Source organism: Scomber japonicus, chromosome 14 (genome assembly GCF_027409825.1).
Source record: "Scomber japonicus isolate fScoJap1 chromosome 14, fScoJap1.pri, whole genome shotgun sequence".
Taxonomy (NCBI): domain Eukaryota; kingdom Metazoa; phylum Chordata; class Actinopteri; order Scombriformes; family Scombridae; genus Scomber; species Scomber japonicus.
The window spans coordinates 16,578,737-16,592,987 of NC_070591.1; the positions used below are offsets into that span (position 1 = coordinate 16,578,737).

Consider the following 14,251-nt stretch of genomic DNA (forward strand, 5'->3'; position numbering starts at 1 on the left):
GCTGTCAGTGGTGTGACTGGCAGCCTGTCAAAGGCTCCGCACACCTCCTCCTCCCTTGCCTTCTCCCTGCCTCGGGTTGAACCTACCACAAGGCTCAGGGAGAGCAGACATGTCGTCTGTGCCACAGTGCCACGCCCAAGGGATATCAGCTGCAGATGATACTGTGACATCTTCTGCGATTGGATTCGTGTCGTCAGTCATGACCCGTCAAAAACGTTTGTGGCAATGGTGTTAATGCCATGGTGGCAATGCAGCTCGTTAGCACAGAGACATGTCAGATTGGCTACTGGGAAATTAATAACACGGCTGTGCTAAGGATAGGTCAGCTAGAATGCAAACTGTGCCCCCCTTAGTTTGTACAACAATATACAGATAACAATTTCTTAAATAAAGAAATTCCTTAATATAATGTAAACTTTTTTTTTTCATTTACATTTATTTTTGGTCATTCCCCAAAAGAAAATAAATGACCAGATAGAATCAATTTACAGAGCAGAGAGTAAATATTTTCCGTGGCTATTTTATCATGCACTTATATAGGACAAATATTTATCTTACAGTATGTCAGTGTCTCATCCCCCACCCCCCCCACCCCCCTCCCTCAGTATATATTTCAAACAGAGTTGAGTTATTCCAGTGTATCACTCAGCAGTCACAAGCTGGGGATGGGCGTGCTCCCCCAATCCCTCTCTGCCAGACTACGAAGGCAGCCTCTTGCTTTGAAAATTTTCCCCATCATGCAAACTGACAAAGGCATGCTTTTCAAAAGCCCACAGCCAATCTGTTGATCATTATTTATTTACAAAGGCCTTCAGGCTGCAAGTCCTGTAAAAACCATACTTGATACGTATGCTTGCTCTCTTGCTAGCTCTGAACTGTGTTTTCCCCCTACTTGCTTGTAGAATAAAGTATCCCTAAGGCTACCTCAAACAATCACTTTTCATTGTGCATAAAATCCACCTTGTAAAGCATAACTGTTTAATATATATGGTGTTAATAGTTGACAGGGGCAGCTGTGAAGGGGGGCTGTGGACTGTGATGGGTAATTTGATGTTTCGCTAAGGGCTAAGACTTGGAAAAAAAATCTACACCTATAACAGAGGACCTGTCATCCCAGTACCCAAGAGCCAGCAGAATACAGAAGCACCCCTAAAGCAGAGAAAACTTTGACACCGCTTTGAAGCGTTTTCAAAACTGAGTAAATAACTCGCAAGAATTATTATCACTGCGAGATCAAAGCAAAGATGCATATATTACATGGCAAACGGGGACCATCTCCTAAGCAGAAAAGGAAGAGAAGAAAAGGTTTTGTGCTTTAAGTTAGGCAAACTAAACACCCTTTTTAAACAAGCAGTTAGCTGGAAATGTGCCAGTGTCTACAGCAGTTGTTTTTGTAGCAGTTTTCACCCTCTGAGCAAGGGCATCTCAAATGATGCTCTGTTGCAAACTAGACTGAAGGGTATGACTGTGTTGGGCTAATGGTTTGGCAAGTGTGAAGGCTTATTAAGTGCTTGTTTTGTGGAGAACTGAGGGGGAGGCCGACAAGTATACTGGACAAAATCACACAAGGCATTCCAGTGCAGTAGGAGGAAAGCTGCCTAAGGGAAGCAAGCGGGGCCAACATACAAAGACCTCAACTAGAATGTAGAGAAAAAACACTACAGTACAGTAATAACCAAAATAATAATAATAATATACTGAGTGAAAACAGAAATGAAAAAGTTCAATGATAGAAATGAAAAATAAACTTGTATATTACCCTTATTTGCAGCTGGATTTCAATTCCACAGTAGACAGTAGAAAACAGAGTTACAATTCAGATACAGGGGTTTCTACTGCACTGCAGCTTCACTGCGTAAATACTAACAGTGACAAGTGCGTGTGACAAAAAACACACAGCCTTCTCTTTAGATTTTCCTATTGTAAAGTCATAAAGATGACGACCATAACACTCACCCTCATTAAGAGACAGGCAACACAGCTATGAGTGTTCCTGTCCTGTTAGATCTTCACCACCATGCCTTTATCCTGCTGTCCCAATGGGCGCAGCTCGGCCTCCCTGTATTTTCCTCACTGTCGCGTTGCTAACCCCGCCTCGCAGCCAGAGGAGCACAAAAACCTACCCATTTTATCTTTCAAAATCAATTAACAGCAACTTGATTTCACAGGACAGGATAAAAGGAAGGTAATATTTGAATTCATATTTGATTGTAATGATACATCTCGCATATGGCCTTAAGTACCAGAAACAGTACTCACAGGGGTTCCCACAATAGAAAAGTAGCCTGAGGGCAAAGTAACCATGCAGGTCCCTCTGATTGGTTGCCAGTGTCATTAGTGTCAGCATTGTTTAAGGAGTACATGTGGACCAGACCGGAGGAGGTGACAGCTGGGACTTTAAAGCCAGAGGAGTTTTCAAAGGGCTCCTCACAGCCTCTTTTCATGACAGAAATATTATTTCAGCTCTGTCATTAACAGCTGACAGCATGCCATCCTAAACAGCTAGAGCCTAACGGGGCACTTCGCCTCTTTCTCTCACATAGTTTCTTACCTCCTTCTTCTGGCACCCCTAATTTGCCCCCTCCTATCTATCCAAACTCCCACCATCTCACCATCAGCAGCCTCTGAAGTATCTCTTCTCTCACACATATCCATCTATTCCTCCCTCCCTCTCCTTTTCTTCCCTGTATCTGACTTCCTTTCACTCCCTGTTTAAAGGCTGGAAGGAGAATAAAATCAACGTCTCTTACCTCATCATTTTGGGCGAGCAGTTAGGTGAGTTTCGCATCCCTCCATTGCGCTGCTTTTTTTTGGGTGAGAGAGTTGATGGATGCTCGTCTTCGACTGCAAACACATGTGCAGATTGTCAGAAAAGAGACAGATGGCTGGGAAAGTGTGCTGGACCTGACATGAAAAAACTTGCCAACAATCAATTAATCATTGCAAACAAACAAAAAACTGAACAGAAGAAAAGGAAAATTAATAATTCAGTGTCAAGTTGAGAAAATACAGATAAAGCATTAGTAATGGACAAAGGTAAATCTGAGAAAGGCAGGAGAAAACCACGGAGAAAAACCAATGTATGACCTGAAAATCTCACAGAAGGCTCACATTCCAAAAACCCCGCATTTAACTCTTCTAAAGTGCACTTTTTCAGGGCCTTCAGTGATTCATTACTGCATCTGTTCAGTACACCCCGAAAATTGTGCAGGTGGTTGGACCTCTAGCAGTCTGCATCAGAATGACCATGCTTACCTGCACCATTAATTGCCATGTGATGGTACAGACTGTCATTGTCAGTGGGGCACAGGCAAAAGCAATGACAATGATTATGGATGGATGGATCTTGAATGGGTAGTTTTGTTTGTTTTGGTTGTTTTTACATTAAAAACTATATGAATCCCAGTCCATTATTCAAGTTCTAACTAAAGCAGAGAATGGCTCTTCTACAGGTCTACCTCCATGCCAAGAGAACACTTAGCAGTCAACACACATCATGAAAGACAGGTTACACTAACAGGGTATAAATTAGTGAGCTATGCATTTCAAAAGCAGCATGTGAATGCACATAATCCTCCAGTAGAAGAATGTCTGGACTAGCCTTAAAACTTGAATGAAAATAAATGATTTATGTAAGATTAAATATTCCATTTTTGTGTTTGAGACTTTGGTGTTAAGCGTTTGCAGGACGCTGAGCCACAGCCACATTTTTTTTTTAAATATTATTTTGATTTAAGTTCAGTTTCCAGTCAATCATGGTTTTATGTGTTGTGAAATGAAAAAAAAAACGTCTACTTTTCAAACTTTGCTATAGTCCCAGACAGAGAGGACAAGAAAGAGCAGCCAGAGTGAGGCCAGGCCCAGCCGTCTAAAGATTTCAGTCAAGCTAACAGTAGTCTGATCTTCACTACTGTCTGTGAGTTTCAAGAGCTTTCAGACAGGCACCCAGATACTCTTATCCACTCTGCACTCTCCCAGCGCAAATGCCAAGTGCACGTCACTTCAAACCCATATTAGTCCTTTAGTTAGAAATCAATAACACAGCATGATATTAGTGCAAATCAATGTGCACACTGCAAGCCGTGACTATTCCAAGCATGTGGAATTTCATTATTGTCTGAGCACCCATTCTAGGCTGTCACCTAATTCTGCTAATAAAAGATAAGAAATATGACTCTGCCTTCTAATAAAATGTCATTCTCTGACATTTCCTTTATGCAGTTTGGTATGTGAAATAGCTAATATCACAAGCACTGTCCACTTTACAAATAATTATCTTTCTAATGAACTATCTTTGAAAATACTAATAATAAATAATAATATGTATTCCTAACCATACTGTTTGACAGAATGGCTGTTTGACAGTAATTGATAAAAAACTTCAGTATATGCTATATTTCAGCTCCCAAAGCTCAGTTCCCTCTGTACAAAGAGCTCACAACTCCTGCAACATTATTGAAAATAAATACTGATAAGCAACACCTGTTTGTCAAATCTAAATTCTCATGTTTTAGCACTCCTTAGTTTAAAAGTTACCCAGACATAAGCAGCCACTACAGTGGCAGGCAAATCGGTGCAAAGCAGTGGTGGCATCGACAGCAGCAGCTCCAACAGAGTGAACCGTCATGCAGCAAACAGCACAAATGAAGGGATGGTACAGGCGGGGTTACTGACTGATGCATCCCGCTAAGGGGGTAACCTACAGTGCCTACTGTGACTGAGCAGCATGGCATTACTGGGGTGGTAGCGGTATTTCACCGGCAGACTGCGGGCCCGGTTCAGCCGACTCTCAGCCAGGGATCTGGCCATCGTGTCTCCTGGGCCTGAGATACTGAGGCGCAGTTGTGAGCGGTCAGCCCCAGGCCTCGGCCCCATGGGGAGCAGGCTTCCTTTACGATTATTAACAAGGGGGATGTTGATAGTGCCTGGGCTGACCGGGGGGTCCTGGCTGTGGTGCAGGGTGTTGGGAAGGAATGCATTTGAGGTGATGGAGTTGGAGGTGCAGCCGGTGGTTTTAAGTGATCGTTTTTGAAAAGACGGTCTAACTTCATCCTTTACTGTCAAACAATGGAGAATAAAAAGTGTGAGAAAGCCTGTCTTAATGCTGATAAATTAGTTAGTAATTATACTATATTATTAAACAGTAAAAAATAAAAAAATAATAAAAATACTCTCACATTTTCCTTCATTAGTTTTTAAGTTATACAATCGTTATATCAGAGATTTCATGTAAAATTACTTAAAACAAAAATTAATAATCTTAGTGTAGCATGTTAACAAGCCAAAAGGTAAGAAAGAAAAATATGCATCAATTTAAAACTAAATATGTGATGAAGCTTGTTTTTTTTAAATAAAGTAGGTTAATATTTTTGTGTATGGGCTTTCATTTCACTTTTAATCGGGTTTATTCCTAAAAGCTAAAAAATGATTTATCGTTTTTCCAAAACTAGTGTTAAAACTTAATTTGTATTTAACTTCATCATCATGGCATGCGCTCCAACTGAAGCTTTCACAGCGACATTTAGTTTGCATTTGTGACAAACATGAATTAATTAGAAGCCCTTCAGTTTTATTTCTCGGGTTGCGCTACACTTTCTGGTACAACAAAGCAGAGACACGGCTTGGCTACAGCCAGTCAGATCTTATCACATATTGTGTCATTTCAAGCATAATGTGTAGCAGAGTACTTTCCTTTCAACAAATATAAAATCATAACTAATAATTTATAATATCATTAATTTAAAAACTGTAATCATTAAACATGTAAAGGGTTCATTTTGGATTATGTGTAGAAATGTGTTTGAATTCCAGACCAAAAATGCAGTCATTTTTGTCTCTAACTCTGCTGATTTTTTTTAAAACTTTGACAGCAATCATAGAATTTCCTCTGACAACCTGCTGTGTTTAATGTGAGGATAAATACTCTGTTCATGTTCAAATGCACGCACACCTTCACCCAGTCCCACCAAACACAACAGCGCGTGTGCACACGAACGCACACACACACACAATCAGACTAAGTCTACAGAGTGAAAACGTATGTTTGTATGTATTGAAGAGGTAATGGCTCTCTGCAGGAAGACAAGAGAGGGAGATGAATCAAATATCTGGTTGCAAAGTTGACTGGGAGAGGAGGAGCCCTTTTCCTCCCTTTGGTAGAAGGGTGGATGGTTGGTTGTTTGGAGGAGAGAGCATGCTTGGGTGGCCCTGGGCAATAAACAGACGTTTATCCCAGCCGTCAGCTGCCTCCTTGATTTACAGGGCGCCACCGATAGCTCCTGGATTCATCTGGCCCTTGTCAAACACGTGCAGCGTTAGAGAGCGTTCACCCGCCCTGGCAGGTCCACTGTGCATTCTGAACAACCCAGACGGCAACTGTCCCTTCCTGAAATGCTAATCACATGACGGTACTGTCCTGCATGCAAGTCTTATCAGATCGCTGTGACCCAATGTAAACTGGATGATGAGGCAAAGGAATAACAAGTAAAATGTTTACTTTTCTGTGTGAGCTAAGCCGGCTTTGCCTTTACCGTGTTTGCTGCATGAGCAAGCATTGCTCTTCATCTGCATTGCAGTTGCATAAAATAGCTTTTTTTTAGGCCATGCATTGATGTGTTATTACAGTTAAATGTAAAAAAAATAAAACTGATATTTTGATTATTGCAATTCCTTTTCTGTTTTGCTACAGAGGCAGCCAGTATTTCAACGAGGAAACAAAAAATGTCTTCATACTGTATGAATATACTTATAAGAACAAATATTGTACATTAAATAAAAATATGCATATAAAATGTCAGCATTTCAAAACTAAAATTTATTCTTAACCATTAGTAACAATTATAATTTACCAAAGATTTACCTAAATTGCAATCAGCTTTGAATCGAACGCCAGCCTCTTTTTGACTTCCACTGTTCCCTGGTGTTGTAGTGCCATCTGCTGCTACATGCAGCACAATACAAAAAGAATAGTTCATGGAACTACAAGGAATTATCAAACACAAAAGAATTTCTTATAAATTATAAATGCCAGGAACTATTTACTAGTGGAGTTTTAAATATGAAATTAACTGTCAACATATTTTAAAAAATATTTAATGATATGTAAGTTAGAATAAACAGTCTGACTTAAACATTGAATTTAACACTGGTTAAACTATGGGTTTACTTAGTATAAAACACAACACAACAGCAGTATATTCTAAACGAATAATTGACAAAGAGGCAAATACTAAGGCAAAGCATCAGTACTTATGTTACATGACATACTAGTGAGGGGTCTGCAGTCTAAACACAGAGCTGGAGCAGTATGGAGAAGGACAGAAAACACACTTACGTGATCTGACATATCCATTATACTTATATTTGGCTGAGGAGAATGCAAAGACAAGTGGCAGGTCACACAGAGGGAGAAATGATGTAATGAAACGAACACATTAGGAAATAGAGACATCAACATAAGTGCGGTGAATTGAAATGAAACCAAATGTAACTATGATGAAGTACAATCAGTGAAAGGCATGAGTTCATTAACCAAAAATTAAGGCTACAAATAATGAAAACAGAGGAAGAAAAAACCCTAATGGTGGTGATTATTTAAGTAGGGCATGATGGCACACAAAAAGGCAGACGGGTGAATGAAATAAACTGTCGATTCTCAGAGTGAGCCATGCTTTTAAGAGAGTGTACTAAACCTTTAATGATATATAATGGCAGTCTAATGGTTGATTTTATTTCATTTTTGTAATATTTCTCATTTAGATAGCCATTAAACACTTTGACTTTTTAAAAAAAAATTCATTCAACTGTAATGAACATTGTGGGGTCTATGGACAGAACACATAAAGCCACAATGGGAAACAACTACATACAGTACTCTAGTAGTAAGCATGTAGACATCCAAAACACAGACAGCAGACACTTGCTACTCAAAACAGCCACAATGACACACAAGCGCAAAGAGTTTTGATCTTTACATGTTAAAAATAATGGACATTTTTAAACATGGGTTTAACACTACACTTTTAAAAGGTTTCCACTTCTGCCAGTACTATTAATTTGGAATTCATTTTACAAGACATTGACTGAGGAGGCACTGAAGACTGGTACCAATAGGAGTATTGGTATAGTGAGCACTTGAACTGAGCTCTGAGCTGCTGACACTCCCCACTCTTTCCCCGAGTCTCTTCCAGCAGTAAAGGTCACAATGAGAGCCCAGGGCTGGCCTATGACACAGATCCTCAAACAGCGACCCACAGTGGCCCTGGCATCTGTCTCTAGCAATCTGCCTGCACCGCAGAGGCGGCAGACTAACTGGCTAGCATCTGGGGCGTAGCGAGGCGGCATAGGACAGAGGGTAGGAGGGGGGACCAAGCCTGCCTGGTGGACAGGAGCTGTCAGGGCAAGTTTGTTGACGGACCAGCAGGGCTGGGAAAATGAAAATGCAAACATAATTTCCATGTCAGGATGGATAAGGTCCCCAGCAATGAGATACAGATGCACACAAATGCACAGACACAGAGAGGGAAGTGCATGTCACTACACACACAATATGTGCACATGCGCTCACACACCACCCAGAAGGTCGTGGACTAGCCTTAGATCCAGCTGAAAGCATCTCCCAAGCCATCATTCCCCAACCCCTGTCCATGGCCCAGCTTTAAAAGCTTCATTAGCCTCTTCATTATATCAACCCCCATCACACCTTAAGCTCTTCTCACTGACTGACGCTGGACCACCGTGATGATGGTCAAGTCATAAAGAAAATAAATATATAGACCAATAAACTTCAGCTAAAGTTAGCTACAAGTCAGAATAAGTTTTAAAGTAATATTTGAAAACTTAAATTGTTAGAGACAAGAAACAGTTTACACAACAACACAAGGGGGAATTACAGTATATTTATATTGTATCCTTGCCCATCAAGTTTGTGCTTGGAACTGCTCTCCTTTGCTCTCTTGTGTCCGATGGTTATACCTCTCCATCTACAAATGTTATCCCCTGTATCTCAAGTAATGTCTCATCTCATTTTCATTCCCATAATTCACTATTTGAACTGCAGGATGTCAGAAAACAGAAAACAAATTTAATTTGACTGGCTAATTTGTCCGGAGACTGCTGCTTGCGCACGTTTTTTTTTCCTGAATTACTAACTTGCCAGAGCTCATATTAAAACTGACTATTACTTTAAATATTGTTTTACTAAAATCTACAAAGCAATACAAAAGTTAATTTTACTAAAGAAATGTTTGTGTTGCACTGTGTATGTGTGTGGTCTGAATGGGATTAGCTTCAGACCAAAGGGTGCATTAAATGAAAGAGTGCTATCAAAGAAATCAGTTATCCAAGCACTCAGGATAGACAAATCTGGCTCAGATGTACAAGAGCATGAAGTCATCATGGATAAAGATGTCTTATCCTCTCAGTCTGGCGGGGAAAAAATAAAAGGAAATGGGGAGCGGAAATCCAGCAATCCCTAACTGACAGAGCCCAATGCACTCCTTCACTAAACTCACTTTGTTCAGACAAAGTCAGAGTTAAAAAGGGAAAGAAATATCAGACAGAGGAGGCTTTCCTGAAATCCTACAGGGGGTTGAGGGAGAAGTGAGATCAGTAACCATGTAATGGCCAGTAATTGGTACCAAGGGATATCAGCGCAGGCTGAACTACAAGAGGCCAAGCCAAACTCATCATGGCATGTTTGACACTAATCTAGGCTGAGTCGGCAGACGGTGGGAGAATGTTGAGAAGGAAATCAGATCTGTATGTCTGAACCCAAGGCTTTGATAGCTTGGCCTACTGCTGCCATGTCTAATTGACAGACAATTTACTATTTCCGATCCATTCAAAAGGAAAATGGAAAGAAGGGGAATCTTCTTGACTCTTACCTTTTTCTTTATCAAGCCAACATCACTTTTTTTTCCAATTTCTCCATTTGTCTGTTTGTCCTCTAATCATTCCTCTGCTTTTCCATTATCTATTTTTGTCTTCTGACATACAAAGTCCCCCCCATCCTAATTTTCCTTCCTTCTACTGTATCTGCTGTAGACTGTTAAATTCTCATAATGTATACACTACTTTAGACAGAAAACTATATTAAAAAAAGTTAATTACAGGCAGAATTGTGAGTATTTTTCAGTTGAAGAATTGCATAAAAGAACTGCTGGTGATATTAATAGTTTCTTGTCATCCATCACGATTCCCTGGACTGATGTTACCAATAAAAACATGTTTTAATATCTGTGTAGTGTTCCTCACTTATAAGGCATGGCAAAACCACCATTTCAAGTGTAATTTATCTTCTTGTAAAGCACTTTGTAATTTATGGCTTTGATATATGCTACATGAAAACAACTACTACTAAATACTAACTACTACTACTACTAAGTACTATTTTTTCCCAAGAGACACTGAGCAAGGTAGTTAAGCCAAAGGTAAAAGAAAATGTGAAACAAAGACAAAACTGCATTAACTGAGAAGAAACTGAAACTCAGAGATTCCCCCAAAAAATATACAAGGCCATACACAGACATGATTTAACAAACATCATCATTAAATTGCAGTATAAAACCTGTTGAATAAAATAACATATTCCATCTTTGGATATACAGACATCTTACCTTTAAACAGTTAAAACCACATCAAACACCAACCCTCCAATGGTATTATCACACAACTGCATGATTGATGCAGCATGCGGTAGCCAACACCTACATTACTGTACAGTACAGCAGCACCACAGAGCCACACCACCACTAACCCACCACATATATTACACTAATGAAGTAAAAATAAAAATAAAGCAATGATTAATAACAAGAAAATCCTGCTACAAATAAAAAAAGTTACTTTTAAAAATAGATGATGTTCATAACAAAAAATTTAATGAAATAGATACACGAAACATGGAGTCACGGTAAACAGATCACACCACATAAACGACACTAAAGGTACACAAAGGTACACCAATACACATACGGTACCTCTACATGGTACAATACAAACGGAGCACACACCACAGACATGTAACAGCATGTGTTGGGCGGTGTAACTTACAGGCACGTAAAGTGGTTGCGCAATCATGAACAGAGACAGAGGAAAGTGGGTAGGCCCTCTGAAGGGTGTCCATGTTACTATGTACACTGCCTGACATGCAAGAGCAGTCTTGCTCTGAATGGCCGCAATCAAAACAACATGCCAGTTTCATTCGTTTGTAGACGGACATCTTGGCTACAGTCATGTTTTGGGGTGAGAGGAGAGGAAAAGCAGCAGGTTAATGGCAAGAGGAGAAATATTCATCCAGGGGAAGTCGGAAGGTAACTTTATAATAAAGTGCAAAGCCTTAGCCACCTGCTCCCACAGACTTGAGCCCCAATTTAAATGAACATACTCAAAGCACAAAGGCTTATTTAAAAAATGACTTTTACCAAAACAAGTCAACCAATTAATTAATTTTTTAAAATGTCCTTGTTGGAGAAATTAGAATCACTAAAATGTTGACACATTATTATTACAGTATCAATAATAATTTTTCATTTCTCATTCATATTGACATCAGTCTTGAGAGCTCAAGTTGTGTGCTAAGGCTGTAACAGATCAAAAGGCAAAACTATAACAGTGGGAGAGAGAGGTGAGGAGGAAGGGGAGAGGGAGGGAGGCATTCAGGGAAGAGAGGCATGAGCAATGTCTTCAGCAGCAAACCTCATACAATGTTTCATACATTAGTACATCCTCTATCCATTTGGCTAAAGGAGTGGATCACGTACCTGTATCCCGTCATGCAGCTGTAGCGGCTTTGTCCAAGGCATCACACTATTCTACTGGCTAGACTGGCCATTTCATGCTATATTCAGACTTTCACTTCTCCACTCCCCAATGAATGCTTCAATCTGATGTACATAAAATGGTGTGACCAGAAAAGGACACACATACTGTATATTCTACTGTATATCCATAACGCATGCAAAACTATTTGTGATCTTTATTTGCTTTTGTGTCAATTACAAGTAAGGATTTGTTTATAGGACTCATTTGCAGATTTGCCAATACAGTCTTCCTGGGTCTGGTATAAAGAAGTGTTTGGTGGCTAATGTTAGTTACTGTTAGCAAACTTTATATGTTTTTGCATAACAGACACTACTGAGTCAGTTTGTTGATTTGATGACTTGTATCTACCTGTGGTAATGTAATGGTAAGCTCCATTTAGAATTGTCAGTTGATAAATACATTCATCTAATTATAATGCTTCATGCTGTTTCATTTTTGGGGGATTTTCAATCTTTAACTCATTCTTGTAAAAATTACTGACAGGACCATTACTTATACTATTATCTTTTTTGTTGTCTCATTGCCCCCACCCAATTAAATCATGGGATAAAATTTAACAATAAACAAGATAATAGATACTTTCTCTTATAACATTTCCTTACGGAATCAGATTGATCACAATTAAAGGGAAATGCATTTGCATGCCAAATATCTCATGCACTGTAAGAGCTCAAACACTAAGAGCTCAGGGTTGGCAGGTGACCTCCGTTAACAATTTTACATAAGTGAGCCTGTATGATCACTGTTGCTGTGTTTTTAAAAGAATCAGTTCAACACGAATGCCCTACTGCCTGTTGTATTGAGGAATTCCATTGATATCCCTTTTCAATAGTCATCCCTTACTTGTGTCCCTGTTCATGTGAGACTGAAAGTGAAAGTAATATAACACAACATAGAGATCCTTAAGTACTGACAAGTCTGCAGCTAAAAAAGGGTATAGCATCGATTCTATCTTTATGTGTGTGTGTGTGTGTGTGTGTGTGTGTGTGTGTGTGTGTGTGTGTGTGTGTGTGTGTGTGTGTGTGTGTGTGTGTGTGTGTGTAGTCCTGAACCCCAAGGGAAGTGGGGAAGTGAAAGTCCCCAGAGTAGCATCTCTAGATTGCTGTGACTCTGGGCAGAAACAGTCCCTGGTCCCCATTCTCTCATTGCCAAGGTGCAAACAGACAGTAGACTAATAATGTCTGGCACCTTTACAGAGACACTTTCAACATGTTTGACTCTGAGTCAGATCAGAAAACAATATCCAAAATGAAGTAATATGTTTGAGCTTCTGGCCAAGGAAAGAATGGGGAATGCAGATCATAACCTTTGGGATGAAGGCATCAGGGACTGTTGTATCCTGCAACATGCACATGCGCCTTGTCAGCATGTAATAAGCATGCAGAAGATGTAATTTTAGTCTCAGCAACAAGGGGACATACAGAGATAACTGTTCACAATATTGAAACAGTTTTGAGGGCATGGCAGACAAGAGCAGCAAGGCTATCAGGTCATGCTGGAATTTCTTAACTTCAGAGTTTTTGCTTGGGCAGTCGGACCACAGTATATGTGTGTTACAATGTGGGTTATTGACACATGGAAGGGGGAGCAATGGAGAACACGAGACGCACACACATTGACAATGTTTTTGACTTCTGACTTCACAAAAAGATTCTGGCCTAGGATTTAAAGTGTCCATTTCAGGGCATTCCTATTTGTCGATTCAACATGACGACTGCCCTGATAATCATCTCTTGTACTCTACCATGGAACAATATACTGAAACAGAAGCTATCAGGGCACTATGTTGAATAAGGATGTCCCAAAGAAAGCACAATTGTCTTATATCCTCCCTAAAGCTTCCTTCTTCAGTAAGAGTGCAAGGAAAAATGATAGTGTTGGCTCAAGTGTCAACTTTTGAGCAATAATAAACACTGAGCAGTAGCCTGTCAGGAGGAGGCGGTGATGGCACAGAGGAGTGCAAATAAACACAAGTTTTCTTGGAAAGGCAGGCTGTGCACAAAAACACACACTCATCAAGGACTACACATTTATCAAAGTGTCTCGGGATGATGAATTTGTCAAATTGTATAATTGTTTTTTGATAAGATTTAATATCCAACTACATAGAAACACACATTTGGTCCTTGCATTTTTGCTGAACAGATTTCAGGGGAGTTGAGTTTCCTCTACAGACATCACCATTTATATAGCGTATTATTGGACATGACTCTGGCACGGCACCACCATCTTGTGGCAATCTAATGCAATGACAATTAATACTCTGTACTGCTAGTGGACTTTTTAACCAGTGCAGTGAGTAAACAAAAGGGCCCAACTACTGCCCAGATTTGAAATGCACAATACTGGTGCAGTGACATTTCAATTCTGAAAGGAACTGATGATCTCTGAAACCTCAGCCCGAGCTGGACAAGCACCCAGCATTTAG

At 39.9% G+C, this 14,251-nt stretch overlaps 1 protein-coding gene across 6 annotated transcripts in view; it reads right to left on the reverse strand.

Moving 5' to 3' along the window:
* The window catches only part of kcnma1a (potassium large conductance calcium-activated channel, subfamily M, alpha member 1a), a 132,530-nt gene that overhangs the window by 17,376 nt on the left and 100,903 nt on the right, over positions 1–14,251 (reverse strand). For all 6 annotated transcript variants that reach the window (XM_053333416.1, XM_053333417.1, XM_053333415.1 and 3 more), the window contains one exon: positions 2,751–2,844. In XM_053333416.1, coding sequence (XP_053189391.1) covers positions 2,751–2,844 — 94 coding nt within the window. The remainder of the gene's footprint in view (positions 1–2,750; positions 2,845–14,251) is intronic.